The 18999-nt window shown below is 45.5% G+C and overlaps 2 protein-coding genes across 2 annotated transcripts in view; one reads left to right on the forward strand and one right to left on the reverse strand.

The window, feature by feature from the left end:
* The window catches only part of LOC117352221 (nitric oxide synthase-interacting protein-like), a 69229-nt gene that overhangs the window by 48239 nt on the left and 1991 nt on the right, over positions 1-18999 (reverse strand). Inside the window, exon 3 of the mRNA XM_033928506.1 lies at positions 17357-17499. The gene's annotated coding sequence lies outside the window, so the exon portion shown is untranslated. The remainder of the gene's footprint in view (positions 1-17356; positions 17500-18999) is intronic.
* Positions 4528-10964, forward strand: LOC117352359. The gene is made up of 3 exons (XM_033928792.1): positions 4528-4583; positions 4680-5086; positions 8923-10964. Exons 2-3 carry the CDS (start codon positions 4693-4695, stop codon positions 10722-10724), a joined length of 2196 nt encoding a protein of 731 aa, XP_033784683.1. The 5' UTR covers positions 4528-4583; positions 4680-4692; the 3' UTR covers positions 10725-10964.

Below are 18999 nucleotides of genomic sequence, written 5' to 3' on the forward strand. Positions count from 1 at the left end.
TTACAGGGAAAGTCCTCAGAAGCAGCTAGGGGTGGTAGACGCAATATTAGATCGAGGAAATTCCTCTTTATGGGGAAGTTCCTCTGAAGCAGCTTGGGATGGTAGATGGGAGAGCAGAGAGAGGATATTCCTCTTTACGGGGAAAGTCCTCTAAAGGGGCTAGTTGTGGTAGACATGACACCAAAGCGAGGAAATTCCTCTTTATGAGGAAAGTCCTCAGAAGCAGCTATGGGTGATAGACGCAACATTAGATATAGGAAATTCCTCTTTATGGGGAAGTTCCTCTGAAGCAGCTTGGGGTGTTAGCTGCGAGAGCAGAGAGAGGATATTCCTCTTTACGGGGAAAGTCCTCTAAAGGGGCTAAGGGGTGGTAGAAATGACACAAAAGCGAGGAAATTCCTCTTTATGGGGAAATTCCTCTGAAGCGGTTAGGGGTGGTAGATGCGAGAGCAGAGTGAGGAAATTCCTCTTTACGGGGAAAGTCCTCTGATGCGGCTTGGGGTGGTAGATGTAAGACCAGAGTGAGGAATTTCCTTTTTAGGGGAGAGTCCTCTGAAGCTGCTAGGGGTGGTAGATGATAGAGCAGTGCAAAGAAATTCCTCTTTATGGGGAAGTTCCTCTAATGGGTGGTAGATGTGCGAGCAGTGCAAGGAATTCCTCTTTACGGGGAAAGTTCTCAGAAGCAGCTAGGGGTGGTAGACGCAATATTAGATTGAGGAATTCCTCTTTATGGGGAAGTTCCTCTGAAGCAGCTTGGGGTGGTAGATGCGAGAGCAGTCCTCAGAAGCAGCTAGGGGTGGTAGACGCAATATCAGATCGAGGAAATTCCTCTTTATGGGGAAGTTCCTCTGAAGCAGCTTGGGGTGGTAGATGGGAGAGCAGAGAGAGGATATTCCTCTTTACGGGGAAAGTCCTCTAAAGGGGCCAGTGGTGGTAGACATGATACCAAAGCGAGGAAATTCCTCTTTATGGGGAAATTCCTCTGAAGCGGTTAGGGGTGGTGGACGATAGGGTATTATGAGGAATTTCTCTATGGGTTGTAGACGCAATATTAGAGCAAGGAAATTTCTCCTTATGGGGAAGTTCCTCTGAAGCAGCTTGGGGTGGTAGATGCGAGAGCAGAGCGAGGAAATTCCTCTTTACGGGGAAAGTTCTCTGAAGGAGCTAGGGGTGGTAGATGTAAGACCAGAGTGAGGAATTTCCTCTTTAGGGGAGAGTCCTCTGAAGCTGCTAAGGGTGGTAGACGCTAGAGCAGTGCAAGGAAATTCCTCTTTATGGGGAAGTTCCTCTAATGTTGTTTTGGGTGGTAGATGTGTGATCAGTGCAAGGAATTCCTCTTTACGGGGAAAGTCCTCAGAAGCAGCTAGGGGCGATAGTCACAATATTAGAGTGAGGAAATTCCTCTTTATGGGGAAGTTCCTCTGAAGCAGCTTGGGGTGGTAGAGGCAATTGCTGTTTCAACTCCTCCGAGTGCTCTGGTAGCTGAATTGGCTTCACAACTCCTCCTGCTGAGTCAACTCCCGATCTCAGCTGGTCAGAAGAGGGAACACTCCGTGACGTTCTCTCCTCCATCTGCTGCTCTAACGCCCCAGGACGACTCGGAGGACTCCGCTTCTCCGGAGATATCTTTGTTTTTAAGAGCTAAAAGAGCTAGAATCTAAGCAAAGGCTCTTTTAAGAGCCAAAAGAAGACACCACGGAAGCTCCGGGGCTGCTTTTATCTTCGAGATGGTGAAGCGTCGTGTTTTGCTCGATGAACCTTTGGCAGCAGCTGCGGTCCCGATGGACGTCTTCCTCCAGCGTTGGACACGAACAACAAGGCAACAAAGATATCTCCGGAGAAGCGGAGTCCTCCGAGTCGTCTTGGGGCGTTAGAGCAGCAGATGGAGGAGAGAATGTCACGGGGTGTTCCCTCTTCTGACCAGCTGAGTTCGGGAGTCGACTCAGCAGGAGGAGTTGTGAAGCCAATTCAGCTACCAGAGCACTCGGAGGAGTTGAAACAGCAAGTAGCTATGGGTGGTAGACGCAATATTAGAGCGAGGAAATTCCTCTTTATGGGGAAGTTCCTCTGAAGCAGCTTGGGGTGGTAGATGGGAGAGCAGAGAGAGGATATTCCTCTTTACGGGGAAAGTCCTCTAAAGGGGCTTGTTGTGTTAGACTGACACCAAAGCGAGGAAATTCCTCTTTATGAGGAAAGTCCTCAGAAGCAGCTAGGGGTGGTAGACGCAATATTAGATCGAGGAAATTCCTCTTTATGGGGAAGTTCCTCTGAAGCAGCTTGGGATGGTAGATGGGAGAGCAGAGAGAGGATATTCCTCTTTACGGGGAAAGTCCTCTAAAGGGGCTTGTTGTGTTAGACTGACACCAAAGCGAGGAAATTCCTCTTTATGAGGAAAGTCCTCAGAAGCAGCTAGGGGTGGTAGACGCAATATTAGATCGAGGAAATTCCTCTTTATGAGGAAAGTCCTCAGAAGCAGCTATGGGTGATAGACGCAACATTAGATCGAGGAAATTCCTCTTTTTGCGGAAGTTCCTCTGAAGCAGCTTGGGGTGTAGATGGGAGAGCAGAGAGAGGATATTCCTCTTTACGGGGAAAGTTCTCTAAAGGGGCTAGTTGTGGTAGAGATGACACCAAAGCGAGGAAATTCCTCTTTATGAGGAAAGTCCTCAGAAGCAGCTATGGGTGATAGACGCAACATTAGATCGAGGAAATTCCTCTTTATGGGGATGTTCCTCTGAAGCAGCTTGGGATGGTAGATGGGAAAGCAGAGAGAGGATATTCCTCTTTATGGGGAAAGTCCTCTAAAGGGGCTAGTTGTGGTAGACTGACACCAAATCGAGGAAATTCCTCTTTATGAGGAAAGTCCTCAGAAGCAGCTAGGGGTGGTAGACGCAATATTAGATCGAGGAAATTCCTCTTTATGGGGAAGTTCCTCTGAAGCAGCTTGGGATGGTAGATGGGAGAGCAGAGAGAGGATATTCCTCTTTACGGGGAAAGTCCTCTAAAGGGGCTAGTTGTGGTAGACATGACACCAAAGCGAGGAAATTCCTCTTTATGAGGAAAGTCCTCAGAAGCAGCTATGGGTGATAGACGCAACATTAGATTGAGGAAATTCCTCTTTATGGGGAAGTTCCTCTGAAGCAGCTTGGGGTGGTAGATGGGAGAGCAGAGAGAGGATATTCCTCTTTACGGGGAAAGTCCTCTAAAGGGGCTAGTTGTGGTAGACTTGACACCAAAGCGAGGAAATTCCTCTTTATGAGGAAAGTCCTCAGAAGCAGCTATGGGTGATAGACGCAACATTAGATCGAGGAAATTCCTCTTTATGGGGAAGTTCCTCTGAAGCAGCTTGGGATGGTAGATGGGAGAGCATTGAGAGGATATTCCTCTTTACGGGGAAAGTCCTCTAAAGGGGCTAGTTGTGGTAGACTGACACCAAAGCGAGGAAATTCCTCTTTATGAGGAAAGTCCTCAGAAGCAGCTAGGGGTGGTAGACGCAATATTAGATCGAGGAAATTCCTCTTTATGGGGAAGTTCCTCTGAAGCAGCTTGGGATGGTAGATGGGAGAGCAGAGAGAGGATATTCCTCTTTACGGGGAAAGTCCTCTAAAGGGGCTAGTTGTGGTAGACATGACACCAAAGCGAGGAAATTCCTCTTTATGGGGAAATTCCTCTGAAGCGGTTAGGTGTGGTGGACTATAGGGTATAATGAGGAATTTCTTCTTTAGGGGAAAGTCCTCAGAAGTAGCTATGGGTTGTAGACGCAATATTAGAACAAGGAAATTTCTCTTTATGGGGAAGTTCCTCTGCGAGAGCAGAGAGAGGATATTCCTCTTTATGGGGAAAGTCCTCTAAAGGGGCTAGGGGTGGTAGACATGACACCAAAGCGAGGAAATTCCTCTGAAGCAGCTAATTCAAGACTGTTGGCTTTCATTGACTTTGATGACCTGCATGAAGGTGAGAGCTGTCACGGATTAGTTTCCAGCTCTGGTTTTTTGTTTTACCTGTTTATTTATGGTTTGGTGAAAGATTGACTTGAAGTCTACTCCAAGCTTATCTCCACAATAAAAGGGGACTTGAATGAACTTTGAATTGACTTGTTTTTGAATGTTTTGTCCTTATATATTGGACGGTGACCAGCAGGACTTCCATCTTTTATGGGAAGCACGTCGGAGTTGCGCTATCGTGAGCATTGACCGGAGCCAAATCCATACATGAGCACCGGCAACGCCACAATTGGTATCAGGAGTGGGATACAGCGCCTCCTGCTGGACATTTAGGTGAACTTTGGAAAAAAAAAAAAAGTTTGAAACTTTGTGGATTTTTTTTTTTTTAGCTTGTTGTTTTAGTTTGTTTGTTTAGTTCCTGTCCGGAAGCAGCTGGTTCCAGACTTGGTGGTTCACGCTAGCTGGGGAAACGAAGTCTTCGGAGAGAGGAGAGGATCCTGGCAGCATAGCGGAGACGTTCCGGAAGAGTCTGACCTTCTATGCGAGGAGCCGGTGTGCATTGTGAGGACAGAAACGCAGACAAGCGACTGGAGGCCAAGGAGGCCTACAAACCCAGGCGTAGACTCACCAATCACTCTGGTAAGAGTACCTCGGTAAAGGGGTTTGGTGAGGGAGACAGAGGTGCAGGTGTAAGGTACCGCACTTGGAGAATTTTTCTTTTTGCTTCTATTCTAGGCACTAAGGCAGGATGGACCAGCAGCAGCTGATGGCTTTCCTAACCGCCGAGAGACAGAAGCAGAGTGAAGACTTACAAGCCGTGCTTAAAACCAACCAAGAGTTATGGTATCGGTCGCAAGAACTTTCAAGGCGACAGCATGACGAGATGGTATTGGCGATGGGGGAGCAAACCAAGGTACTGTCGCAGCTTTTGCAAAGACCCTCGCCAGACACAGGCAGTGAGCCCGGACTGAGTGGTGCTCAGCAAACTACAGGGGTAGCTAACCCTCTTGCGATGCTTAATCTTTGTAAAATAACGCCGGCAGATGCTCCAGATGAGTTCCTGTCCGCCTTTGAGAGGGTAGCTACTGCTGCTGGTTGGCCTCAGGGTCAGTGGGCTGTTAGGCTTCTACCCTGCCTTGCAGGTGAAACACTGTCAGCCTTTCAGACCCTAGCCCTAGCAAGTAGCTATGGGTGGTAGACGCAATATTAGAGCGAGGAAATTCCTCTTTATGGGGAAGTTCCTCTGAAGCAGCTTGGGGTGGTAGATGGGAGAGCAGAGAGAGGATATTCCTCTTTACGGGGAAAGTCCTCTAAAGGGGCTAGTTGTGGTAGACTGACACCAAAGCGAGGAAATTCCTCTTTATGAGGAAAGTCCTCAGAAGCAGCTAGGGGTGGTAGACGCAATATTAGATCGAGGAAATTCCTCTTTATGGGGAAGTTCCTCTGAAGCAGCTTGGGATGGTAGATGGGAGAGCAGAGAGAGGATATTCCTCTTTACGGGGAAAGTCCTCTAAAGGGGCTAGTTGTGGTAGACATGACACCAAAGCGAGGAAATTCCTCTTTATGAGGAAAGTCCTCAGAAGCAGCTATGGGTGATAGACGCAACATTAGATCGAGGAAATTCCTCTTTATGGGGAAGTTCCTCTGAAGCAGCTTGGGGTGGTAGATGGGAGAGCAGAGAGAGGATATTCCTCTTTACGGGGAAAGTCCTCTAAAGGGGCTAGTTGTGGTAGAGATGACACCAAAGCGAGGAAATTCCTCTTTATGAGGAAAGTCCTCAGAAGCAGCTATGGGTGATAGACGCAACATTAGATCGAGGAAATTCCTCTTTATGGGGAAGTTCCTCTGAAGCAGCTTGGGGTGGTAGATGCGAGAGCAGAGCGAGGAAATTCCTCTTTACGGGGAAAGTTCTCTGAAGGAGCTAGGGGTGGTAGATGTAAGACCAGAGTGAGGAATTTCCTCTTTAGGGGAGAGTCCTCTGAAGCTGCTAAGGGTGGTAGACGCTAGAGCAGTGCAAGGAAATTCCTCTTTATGGGGAAGTTCCTCTAATGTTGTTTTGGGTGGTAGATGTGTGATCAGTGCAAGGAATTCCTCTTTATGGGGAAAGTCCTCAGAAGCAGCTAGGGGCGATAGTCGCAATATTAGAGTGAGGAAATTCCTCTTTATGGGGAAGTTCCTCTGAAGCAGCTTGGGGTGGTAGAGGCAATTGCTGTTTCAACTCCTCCGAGTGCTCTGGTAGCTGAATTGGCTTCACAACTCCTCCTGCTGAGTCGACTCCCGAACTCAGCTGGTCAGAAGAGGGAACACCCCGTGACGTTCTCTCCTCCATCTGCTGCTCTAACGCCCCAGGACGACTCGGAGGACTCCGCTTCTCCGGAGATATCTTTGTTTTTAAGATCTTAAAAAGGCTAGAATTGAAGCAAAGGCTCTTTTAAGAGCCAAAAGAAGACACCAAGGAAGCTCCGGGGCTGCTTTTATCTTCGAGATGGTGAAGCGTCGTGTTTTGCTCGATGAACCTTTGGCAGCAGCTGCGGTCCCGATGGACGTCTTCCTCCAGCGTTGGACACGAACAACAAGGCAACAAAGATATCTCCGGAGAAGCGGAGTCCTCCGAGTCGTCCTGGGGCGTTAGAGCAGCAGATGGAGGAGAGAACGTCACGGGGTGTTCCCTCTTCTGGCCAGCTGAGTTTGGGAGTCGACTCAGCAGGAGGAGTTGTGAAGCCAATTCAGCTACCAGAGCACCCGGAGGATTTGAAACAGCAAGTAGCTATGGGTGATAGACGCAACATTAGATCGAGGAAATTCCTCTTTATGGGGAAGTTCCTCTGAAGCAGCTTGGGGTGGTAGATGGGAGAGCAGAGAGAGGATATTCCTCTTTACGGGGAAAGTCCTCTAAAGGGGCTAGTTGTGGTAGACATGACACCAAAGCGAGGAAATTCCTCTTTATGAGGAAAGTCCTCAGAAGCAGCTATGGGTGATAGACGCAACATTAGATCGAGGAAATTCCTCTTTATGGGGAAGTTCCTCTGAAGCAGCTTGGGATGGTAGATGGGAGAGCAGAGAGAGGATATTCCTCTTTACGGGGAAAGTCCTCTAAAGGGGCTAGTTGTGGTAGACTGACACCAAAGCGAGGAAATTCCTCTTTATGAGGAAAGTCCTCAGAAGCAGCTAGGGGTGGTAGACGCAATATTAGATCGAGGAAATTCCTCTTTATGGGGAAGTTCCTCTGAAGCAGCTTGGGATGGTAGATGGGAGAGCAGAGAGAGGATATTCCTCTTTACGGGGAAAGTCCTCTAAAGGGGCTAGTTGTGGTAGACATGACACCAAAGCGAGGAAATTCCTCTTTATGAGGAAAGTCCTCAGAAGCAGCTATGGGTGATAGACGCAACATTAGATCGAGGAAATTCCTCTTTATGGGGAAGTTCCTCTGAAGCAGCTTGGGGTGGTAGATGGGAGAGCAGAGAGAGGATATTCCTCTTTACGGGGAAAGTCCTCTAAAGGGGCTAAGGGGTGGTAGAAATGACACCAAAGCGAGGAAATTCCTCTTTATGGGGAAATTCCTCTGAAGCGGTTAGGTGTGGTGGACTATAGGGTATAATGAGGAATTTCTTCTTTAGGGGAAAGTCCTCAGAAGTAGCTATGGGTTGTAGACGCAATATTAGAACAAGGAAATTTCTCTTTATGGGGAAGTTCCTCTGCGAGAGCAGAGAGAGGATATTCCTCTTTATGGGGAAAGTCCTCTAAAGGGGCTAGGGGTGGTAGACATGACACCAAAGCGAGGAAATTCCTCTGAAGCAGCTAATTCAAGACTGTTGGCTTTCATTGACTTTGATGACCTGCATGAAGGTGAGAGCTGTCACGGATTAGTTTCCAGCTCTGGTTTTTTGTTTTACCTGTTTATTTATGGTTTGGTGAAAGATTGACTTGAAGTCTACTCCAAGCTTATCTCCACAATAAAAGGGGACTTGAATGAACTTTGAATTGACTTGTTTTTGAATGTTTTGTCCTTATATATTGGACGGTGACCAGCAGGACTTCCATCTTTTATGGGAAGCACGTCGGAGTTGCGCTATCGTGAGCATTGACCGGAGCCAAATCCATACATGAGCACCGGCAACGCCACAATTGGTATCAGGAGTGGGATACAGCGCCTCCTGCTGGACATTTAGGTGAACTTTGGAAAAAAAAAAAAAGTTTGAAACTTTGTGGATTTTTTTTTTTTTAGCTTGTTGTTTTAGTTTGTTTGTTTAGTTCCTGTCCGGAAGCAGCTGGTTCTAGACTTGGTGGTTCACGCTAGCTGGGGAAACGAAGTCTTCAGAGAGAGGAGAGGATCCTGGCAGCATAGCGGAGACGTTCCGGAAGAGTCTGACCTTGTATGCGAGGAGCCGGTGTGCATTGTGAGGACAGAAACGCAGACAAGCGACTGGAGGCCAAGGAGGCCTACAAACCCAGGCGTAGACTCACCAATCACTCTGGTAAGAGTACCTCGGTAAAGGGGTTTGGTGAGGGAGACAGAGGTGCAGGTGTAAGGTACCGCACTTGGAGAATTTTTCTTTTTGCTTCTATTCTAGGCACTAAGGCAGGATGGACCAGCAGCAGCTGATGGCTTTCCTAACCGCCGAGAGACAGAAGCAGAGTGAAGACTTACAAGCCGTGCTTAAAACCAACCAAGAGTTATGGTATCGGTCGCAAGAACTTTCAAGGCGACAGCATGACGAGATGGTATTGGCGATGGGGGAGCAAACCAAGGTACTGTCGCAGCTTTTGCAAAGACCCTCGCCAGACACAGGCAGTGAGCCCGGACTGAGTGGTGCTCAGCAAACTACAGGGGTAGCTAACCCTCTTGCGATGCTTAATCTTTGTAAAATAATGCCGGCAGATGCTCCAGATGAGTTCCTGTCCGCCTTTGAGAGGGTAGCTACTGCTGCTGGTTGGCCTCAGGGTCAGTGGGCTGTTAGGCTTCTACCCTGCCTTGCAGGTGAAACACTGTCAGCCTTTCAGACCCTAGCCCCAGAATTAGCCAATGATTATCAGGCAGTTAAAGGCCATATTTTGGAATACTTAGGCTATACTTCAGAGCATTATAGGCAGCGATTTAGATCGACCATAATGCAAGAGAAGGAGAGACCTAAGGCACTGGTGCAGAAACTATCCAAACTGGCTGAACGATGGCTATACCCTTGGTTAGGGGACCCCAGGGCCTTGGTTCTAGAAATCATTAGAGAACAATTCCTCGAGTCAGTCCCTAAATGTCTGAGGGGTTGGGTCAGGAGACAAGGCTGTAAAACCCTGATCCAGACTCTGGAGGTTGCGGAGGTATATTTAGATGCCCAAGGCACTGCCGAAGAGGAGCGAGCAACCTCTGTGCAGACTCTGGAAAAACCAAGGGTAACCATAGGCCCAGGGCAACCGGGGAAAACCTCTGGGTATGTCAAACCTAAGGAACCGGTGTCAGGAAAGATTCTCACCTGTTATCGGTGTGGGAAGGTTGGGCATACTCAAAGAGCTTGTAGGCTACGAAAAGACCTGATAGCAATCCAAGGAAAGGGAGTCAGGATTCCCGAGGAATATCGTCTGGTCGTCTCCGTGGCAGGTAAAGAGGTCTTGGCTCTTATTGACACGGGGGCTGAGCAATCGGTTACCTCTGCCCAACTTTGGGATGACTTGGGCGAGGACCTGAGTGGAGGAAATAAGGGGGTGCCTATCACCTGCATTCATGGGGAATCCAGGGAATACCCTTTGAGAAATGTGACAATAGAGTATGATAGGAAGAAAATCCCTATACCGGTTGCAGTGTTAGAAACAGCCCCCTATCCATTAATCCTGGGAAGGGATTGGCTGGCCCTATCGCAGATAACGATTCCAACAGGGAAAAGTAGCGCAGAGAAATGTGTGTTGGGGAGTCGGGTGGTGAGGAGAGCAACCTCCTCTCCCGTGAGGAGAAGACGATTTAAAACACCAAAGGCTAAGGGCTGGAGGCCGACTATTCGCTGGGCCCCGCTCTCAGATAAAGCTATAGCCCCCACGAGAGCGTATTCGAAGGCAGCGGGTTATGATCTGTATGCTGCCCAAGAACAGACCATCCCTACTAAAGGGAGGGCCCTGGTGCGAACAGATATTCAAGTATCACCACCACCAGGGGCCTATCTTAGAATAGCCCCTCGATCTGGGTTAGCTTTGAACCAGTCAATTGATGTCTCGGCAGGAGTTATTGACCCAGATTATAGGGGTAATGTGGCCGTACTCCTAGTAAACCAAGGAGATACGGATTATCAAATATGGGTAGGCGATCGGGTAGCCCAGGTAATATGTGAAAGGATTTGGCACCCTGACTTAGTACAGTGGGAACACCTCCCTGACACAAGAAGGGGGCAACAAGGGTTTGGATCCACTGGGGTAGGAGCATCCATAGGTAGCCCTCTCCCAGGATTGTTGCCCGGCCAGCTTGAAGATACAGGGGCTCAAGGAGAACGGTTGGAGCAGCATGCCCAACACTTCGAGAAGGTCCTAGACACCTTTAAGGAGATGGAGCAGGACCTGAGTGAATTAAAGGAGCAGATCACCCAAATGAAAAAGGAGGAGTTAGGCGGTATGACGCAGGTTATAGCTGCCTTAGCTCAGCGGGTAGATGGGTTAGAAAGTCCAAAAATTCATGACAATAGGGCTTCAGAAGGGCAATATGAGACTCCAATCTTAAGATGGCCTGAGGATTTTGAGGACCCAGACCCATCAGCCCTAAGCCAGGGGAAAAGGTTTAATAAACCCCGGAAACGATACTGAGCATCGCCTAGGCAAACTAAGCACCAATGTAGACACATTATCTAGGATGCAGGATGAGGGCCACATGTCCCTGACAGGCAGGGACAATCAACCCTTAAAGGTGAGGGTATGTCACAATCCTAGCCCTAAAGCTCGGCTTGTGCCAGGCATGGCTGTGGCTAAACCTAGCCCAATATTGTACTTGATTTAAGATTTGAAATGAATAAAGATTAAAAAAATAAAATAAAATAGACACATACTGAAGAGATACCTTTTAAATGTTCTAAATGTTATAAGTATAAAGACACTGAAAGGAAACCCATTAAATGTTCTGAATGTGATATGCATTTTAGGCATGCTTTGTTTCTGCAATATCATATAAAGACACATACTAAAGAGATACCTTTTAAATGTTCTTAATGTGATAAGTATAAAGATACAGATTGAACATATACCTTTTAAATGTTCATGTCATAAGTATAAAGACACACATACTGAACAGATACCTATTAAATATTCTGAATGTCATATGTATAAAGATACACACTGAAGACAAAACTTTGAAATGTTCTGAATGTGATAAATATAAAGACACTGAAGAAAAACCTTTTAAAGGTTCTAAAAGTTATAAGTATAAAGACACTGAAGAGTAATCCGTTAAATGTTCTGAATGTGATATGCATTTCAGGCATGCTTTGTTTCTGCAATATCATATAAATACACATACTGAAGGGAAACCTCTTTAATGTTCTGAATGTAATAAGTATAAATATAATGAAGAGAAACCTTTTAAATGGTATGAATGTGATAAGTCCTGTAAGACCCTGTTCAAATGCAATGGAAACACAAGAATATTCAAAGTCTCCATCCCTCTCTGGATTAGTTAACGAATGTATCCAGTCCACCTTTTATCGCCACTGAATGCCAGTCTGATTTCCTCAAGACAAAGCAGTAGACAGTTAGAACAAGTCCCTGCAAGTAGTGGGATAAAATTCAGGACTGAATGAGTTTGGTCGACCTGAGATTGAGCAGCAAATCCAAGGTCATTTGAGACTCGCTAGACCAACCCTCAGGATGGCTGTGCAGAAGCTGTGGAGTCTTCCCTAAAGGCTGGTAAGCGACCCCCCAGGGCTACCAAGTTTCCCAGTTCCAGGCTGGAGCCTTTTTGGCCAGTCCTGGTTTTGAACCTCCATCCTAACGCACTATGGGATTCGTAGTCCCTGCTTTTACCCACTGAACTTTGTGCTGAAAATCAAAGACATCAAGGATAAGGCTGTCAGAAACCCAGAACTGACCTATGATCTCCCTTCTGGATCTGGGCAATTTGGCAGTTGTGGCACAATGCCTCCAAAATACATGTCTCTAAGATGTTATAAGCAAGGAGTTAATATACTGAACATTTGTCATCCTTCTACTGCCCTTTGTATGTTTTAATAGATAAGCGAGAGGTAAAAATAAATTCCAGAATGTTTAAGGTAGAAGACCTCCAGCTAGCTGGCCGGTCTGAGGAGGGACAGAGAAGGTGGGGTGCAGTGAACATTGCTGTAAATTTATACCAATGATTAAGCGATTATACCTGTATTCTGAGGAATGGCCACAGGAGGACAGCACTGAGCTGATTGTTGGCGGTATATAAGAATAAAGTTATTATTATTATTATTTTTGTATAGTTTTTGATGAGGTGACATTGCATATTTTAAAGTCATCTGCCTTGATCTCTGAAACCCCCCCCCCCCGAATAAAAATGATAATTAATGTTTTCTCTGCTTACAGTGTGCTTTGTGTTTTTTAAAAATTTTATTGTTGGTAGATCATTTTGACTTGGCCATTTTTAAAAGCAGCTCGCAAGACAAGTATGGACACCCCTGATCTAGGATGTCTAGTGATACCTAAGAATGCCTAGCAGTTGATTGACAACCATGCTGAGCGGTGCTGTTTATAGACTGGCCCTTACTACACGGTACCACATCACCCGCAGCGCCAAATAGCATGGATACCCATGCTGTCTGTCAGAGCAGGTAATGCAGTGCAGGCCTAAACATAAATAAATAAGAGCAACAAAGATCGGCCATGGAAGTGTGTGGTGCAGTGGTTAGAGCTACAGCCTCGGAATATTGGTGATGGGAAAAGCCTGGAGTTTCGAGAGAGTGAACAGAAGCGGATCATGGATCTGCTAGAGAATTTTTGATACGTTCACACAAGATGATCATTCTGTTACCTTGCAGACCACCTAGTACAAGTAGGTTTCAAGGCTCTCCTCCCGAGCCTTGCCAGAGACTCAACTAAGTGACCTTATTAGAACAACGACTGTATGAGAAGGTTGGGGTCGCTCCAAATGAGTCCAAGACATGGCTGGGATAGCTAATTCCAGGACATGTATTACCATTAAACATGTGTCATTTGAGTAATACTGATCATTTCATTTAAGGTGCCTCCTAGCAGCAGTACAGGAAGACTACCACTATGGGTCATGGTTGTGATACTGATCCCCAGAGCCAGATGAGGCAGAAGCACAGGGGGACACTCCCAACCCAGCCCACAGGGGCCACCAACAAGTCAGGTTAATTGCTGCAATAAAATGTATGCCTTATAGTTTCCAAAGCAGCTTCAATATCTAGCTTAACCCAATGAATCTTTACATCCAGCCCCTAATGAATACACAGATGAATTGCTTTGCATCGTAGCAGTTCATTAATGCAGAATTTAAACTTCCACGCATAAAAATGTACATAAACAGGATTCCTGTTTCCTCAGCACGATTTGGCTTTCTGCAAGCTTGAGCCACGTGGTGCCAGAAGTTCAGATTGGCCTCGTGGTTTCACGTCTTGAAAGACTTAAAGCTGTGAGATCGACCTGAACTTCCAGCACTGATCAGCTCATGCTTCCAAAGAGCTGAGCTGCGGTAGGGAAGCCAGGATCCCACTGCAAGCACCACAAGACTTGCCAAGCTTCCAAGGGCCAGGAAAAAAGCACTTGGTGGGCTGGGTTCTGGCCAACGAGTTGCTATAGATAATGAGGCTGGAAGAAAAGCAAAGCTGAAATGGCCTTCACACTTTAAACAGGACATAGAGGGAAGTAACCTGCATGGAGCAGCCAGTTCAACTCTGGCTGCCTTTTGGGCAAATTGGATGGACCACACAGGTCTTTATCTGCCATCATTTACTATGGGGTCCTTTTAATAAGCTGCAGTAAGATCTAATGCATGCTCACCGCAGCTTAAAATGGCATATTATGGGTCGTGCGGTAAATGCCAAATTGGTGAGCATTAACTGCATGCTAAAAAAAATTTTAATTTTTCTGCAGAGGGGGAGGGGGGCAGAAAGGGGATGTTTCAATGCTAATCAGCACAGATTCTTCAAACTTTCAAATAATAAAAGAACGAGAGGGCATTCGGAAAAGTTGAAAGGGGACAGATTCAAAACGAATGCTAGGAAGTTCTTCTTTACCCAACGTGTGGTGGACACCTGGAATGCGCTTCCAGAGGACGTATTAGGGCAGAGTACGGTAATGGGGTTCAAGAAAGGATTGGACAATTACCTACTGGAAAAGGGGATAGAGGGGTCCTGGACCTGTTGGGCCGCTGTTCGAGTGGACTCCTGGGCACGATAGACCTCGGGTCTGACCCAGCGGAGGCATTGCTTATGTTCAGCTACATTATCACAATCTAACTGATTAATGCAGGATTGCCACATGAACCCTCAACACCTGCAAAATAGGTATTGGTAAATTTTATTGTTTATATTCCGCACATCCTACAATTCTATGTGGATTACAAATTATTTGGGTACTCAAGCATTTTTCCCTAACTGTCCCGGTGGGCTCCCACTCTATCTAAAGTACCTGGGGCAATTGGGATTAAGTGACGTGTCCAGGGTCACAAGGAGCAGTGCGGGATTCGAACCCATAACCTCAGGGTGCCGAGGCTGTAGCTCTAACCAAAAGGTAATATTTCTCCTCCTGCTAAAAAGGTAACATTTTTTTAAATGACCACACACACTAATGGTGACATTATTTAATACAAAAAAAAAAAAAAATAGAAAACTGTCCATTTTACTGCTGCAGCAAAAATAACCTTAGCACATGGGGAAAAACCAGGTACAGGCATGCAAAGGCTACTCTTTACCACAACTAACCCCCTCATTTACTAAAGCGCGCTAATCGAATTAGGGCACGCTATTAATCTGGGTAGATTAGATGGGCTGTGGCCCTTTTCTGCTGTCAGTTTCTATCCATAGACTAACAGACACGCGTTAGCAATTAGCGTGTGCTAATCGGTTAGCGCACCTTAGTAAAAGACGGCCTTTGTAAAAGGACCCCTATGTTACTATCCCCCCCACCCCCCCGATTAGCGCAGCAGCCTGCAGTAATCACACCAAAGCCCATTGGGAATTAATGGGCTTCAGTGCTGTTGTCGTGTGACTTTGTAAAAGTGTGGGGGGAGGAGTTACATAAGGGGTAATTCTATACTTGGCACCTACTTTCCAGTATAGAATACTAGCATATGGAGTGAAATACTTACATATATTTTAGGCGTATTTATGCCAACCACAGAGCTGGTGTAAGTGCCCATTTCTCTCCTGTTCCATGTGTTGCCAACTGAATTTTTGGGTCTATATGTCCTTACCCTTGTTTTTAATTATTCTCTTTTTTTGTTTGTTTTTTTTAAATTTAGTATGTTGTAAACCGCTTTGGTTTTTAAAGCAGTATATCACGCTATAATAAACTTGAACCCATAGGGCTGGTGTAAGTGCCTAGGCCTAGATGTCGGAGATGCGCGCGTTCTGGGCTGGACTACTTGACTGAATGCCAGTGGAGTAGAGATACTGGTCCCAACCTGGACCCCTTAAAATTTATTTATTCAGGGTAACAAAACCCTGGGATTGACTACTTTAGGCTAGCAAGGGTTACATCAATCTCCAACTGCTAGCAAAAGAGGACAAACCAAGTGTCTGGACTGGACTGGAGAGATGAGGAGGACCGGGAAGAAATGATATTTTCACTCAACACATAACTAAGCTATAGAATCTGGAAGGTGTGGTTAAGGCAATTAGCAACGCTGAATTTAAGGCTTTAGATTAGCTCCTGGAGGAAAAGCCCATAAGCCATTATTAGTGATGTTGACCTGTGAAAACATCTGCTTTGGTGAGAGTGAGTGACATGGAATAGGCTGGGGGTGGGAGGGTGGAGGGGAGGCATGCCCGGGAATAGGGAGATGGTAGCCTCACAGGTGGTTTTTATCTCTCCACTGTCATTCTTCACCGAAAGGGTGGTTGATCGCTGGAATAATCTTCCACAACAGGTAATTGAGGCCAGCAGCGTGCCAGATTTTAAGAAAAGATGGGATTGGCATGTGGGATCTCTTCATGGAGATAGTTAGGGGGTGGGCCATTAGTGTGGGTAGACTAGATGGGCCGTGGCCCTTTTCTGCCGTCATGTTCTATGTTTCTATTTTACTGCTTCTGCTTTCCTGTCAATTACGATGTGGTTCTTTTCTTTCCTTCTATTACATGCTGTTTTTATTTGCTTGCTCTGTTGAAAGACAGACTATCAAATACTTAACAAATGTAAACACTGAAAACTAGAATGTGACTACAGTACTCCCCCAAAATTTGTGGGGGTTCCATTCCAGGAACCCCCATGAATTTCAAAAAACCGCAAATGCGGTTTTTCGCCTGTCAAGAGGCAGGAGAGGGCAACTGGAGCGCCGGCGGGTGAAGAAAATCACTTGCGGTCTGCTCCGAACGCCTCTTCTTGTAGTAAAGTCAGGCTACACCAATCAGGAGCTGCGTGTCAAAGCATCTCCTGATTGGTGTAGCCCGACTTTACTACAGGAAGAGGCAGTCGAAGCAGACCGCGGATCAGCGAGTCCGCGATTCGCGGGGGAACACTGTATACCTCATTTCACTTTTATCACCTGCTTTCAAATGGCTGAGAGTTGTCACTTTTTTTAACTGATTCACAAACAGGCAACATGAATGTAGAGCCTGCCACTTCCCGTCCTCCAAGTCCCAGGTAACCCTTATGTTCTTTCTGCTATACTTTCATCCATTACACTAGTCTGCATGATTTCAGATGACTGAAAACTAATATGTGATATTACCTCACGTTTTTATGCTGATTTCAGAACTATTCTTAGTTTTTTTCTATCACGTACAGTTTTTTTTTCACAATTTTACTTCAAAGATTTACTGCCATGCCAGAAGGTAATGAGTATTGTTGGAGGGAAATTTCTCAATATAGACCTGTAAGCCTTTAGGCTGGCACAACTGTTGCTGCTAGTTATTGTGTGACCTTGGAAGTGTTGTTTATCTCAGACGCTTGCATTACCAGTGCTGTTCTTTTCATTTCTATATTGTGATTGTGATATTTCTATATTGTGCAGTTCTTTACAGTATTTTTTTAACGTGTTTGTAATAAAAATTGACCTCGGTGCTTCCAATAGTTAAAATCGTGAAAACATGACTTCTTATTATATGTAAAAACTGACGTGATAGGCCAAAATGGAAGTCATTTTTAGAATCAGCATAACAAATTGATTCAAGAACTACTTTCAAGAAATCATCTGAGTAAAAGTTTTAAAATGCAGACTGGTGATTTAAAAAAAGAAGATGTTTCTGCTCAACACACAAATGTTCACAACAGAGATAAAGTACCTCTCAGCTTGAGAAGCCCTGGGGAGTTCAGTTTGAACAGCAGCAGAACCATGTTTCTCCTTGCACCTGAGGACAAAGTCCTTTGCAGATGTTGGAAGGAGGGGGAGTTAGTGTTGGTTCACCTGGAGATATTTTTCTTGTAGCTGGTGAGAAATAAAGGGTATAATTAAGTATAAACCTATGTCTAATTATGATACAAAAAAGAGCAAATTTGTTCCATATTATAAGACAACACTGCCAACCTTGGCTGTGGCTACAGGATACTGATAGGGACTTCCACAGAGCCTGGTATGAGCGCAGACAATTGTCTAAGACAAGTGAACTAAAACTCAAGAGCAAAATGGAAATTTATTACCGGCTTGTCTCTAATACAAGCGCCTACATCAGGGGTGTCAAAGTCCCTCCTCGAGGGCTGCAATCCAGTCGGGTTTTCAGGATTTCCTCAATAAATATGCATGAGATCTATTAGCATACAATGAAAGCAGTGCAATCAAATAAATCTCATGCATATTCATTGGGAAAATCCTGAAAACCCGACCGGATTGTGGCCCTCAAGGAGGGACTTTGACACTCCTGGCCTACATCCTCCATAGCTATTCAGAGCCATCAAATGTTAAATATTCTAATTACAGAGCTGCCAAGTTACCCAGCAGTGGTGTGAACTGAGCACTTGTCCATTTCTTGACACTGAAGCAAACCAAAAAAAGAACTTGAAAACCAAAATGACCGTTTAAAGGTTCTGTCTCTTTACAAAGCCACTACTGATGGAGCTAGAGTTGTTTAAATGTTTAAAAAATAAATACATATCCTCATGTATCATCTTCCAAGACTGGGAGCGATCCTCTATTTTTAAAACTTCCATGTTCGAGATCACTGTTAAAAGTATGAAGCTTGCTGCATCATGTGAGGTTGTTCCAGTTCCAAGAGGGAGATTGAAAAGCTGCCAAATCATCAGCTCCAAGAGGGAGATTTAGGACCAGTCCTGGATTTTAGTCAACACCACCCTGATGCACCATACAATTCAAGCCCCAAAATATGGACTGGTCAGGGACTGGGTCAGTTTGGATTTTAAAATTCAAATTTAAAGAAGAGATAGACAAATTTTGATTTATTTGTTAATAAATACACAAGTAGAACACTTAATTTTAAAATGGGTACATTTACAGGAAAAGCATAAGGAAGAAGGGGTTAGTGGAGATACAGCATTGCTCTCATGCACAGCTGATTAGCTTTTAAAGGTCATCCTTTCAAACCACCATTCGTTTATTTACATTTAGATTGTTTCACTGTAACAGGAGATTTGAAAACAAAGTGCATCTCATTGAGGATAAGACCCCTGAACCAGGCCATATGGCTGAAACACGTATGTGTCGGGTCTTGAATGAATAAAAAGACTGAGGACCAAGGTCGCCTCTTTTGCTTCTCTTAGTTCAACTTCTGATACATCAACCTCTGGAGAGGTATAGGCATGCAGCTCCATAGTACATGAGTCTCGCAACCTATTGACTGAAAAAGCTGTGCCAGCCTTGTCTGCTTGCCTTTTCTTCTCAAATCCTTAAGTGTCTCAGTGTAAGGGGCAAACGCAGAGCTTGTCAGACGCTTGAATTGAACTCCGGCATGGGATCACATTCCTTCATGTCATT

This window comes from Geotrypetes seraphini, chromosome 19 (genome assembly GCF_902459505.1).
Source record: "Geotrypetes seraphini chromosome 19, aGeoSer1.1, whole genome shotgun sequence".
In the NCBI taxonomy this organism is placed as follows: domain Eukaryota; kingdom Metazoa; phylum Chordata; class Amphibia; order Gymnophiona; family Dermophiidae; genus Geotrypetes; species Geotrypetes seraphini.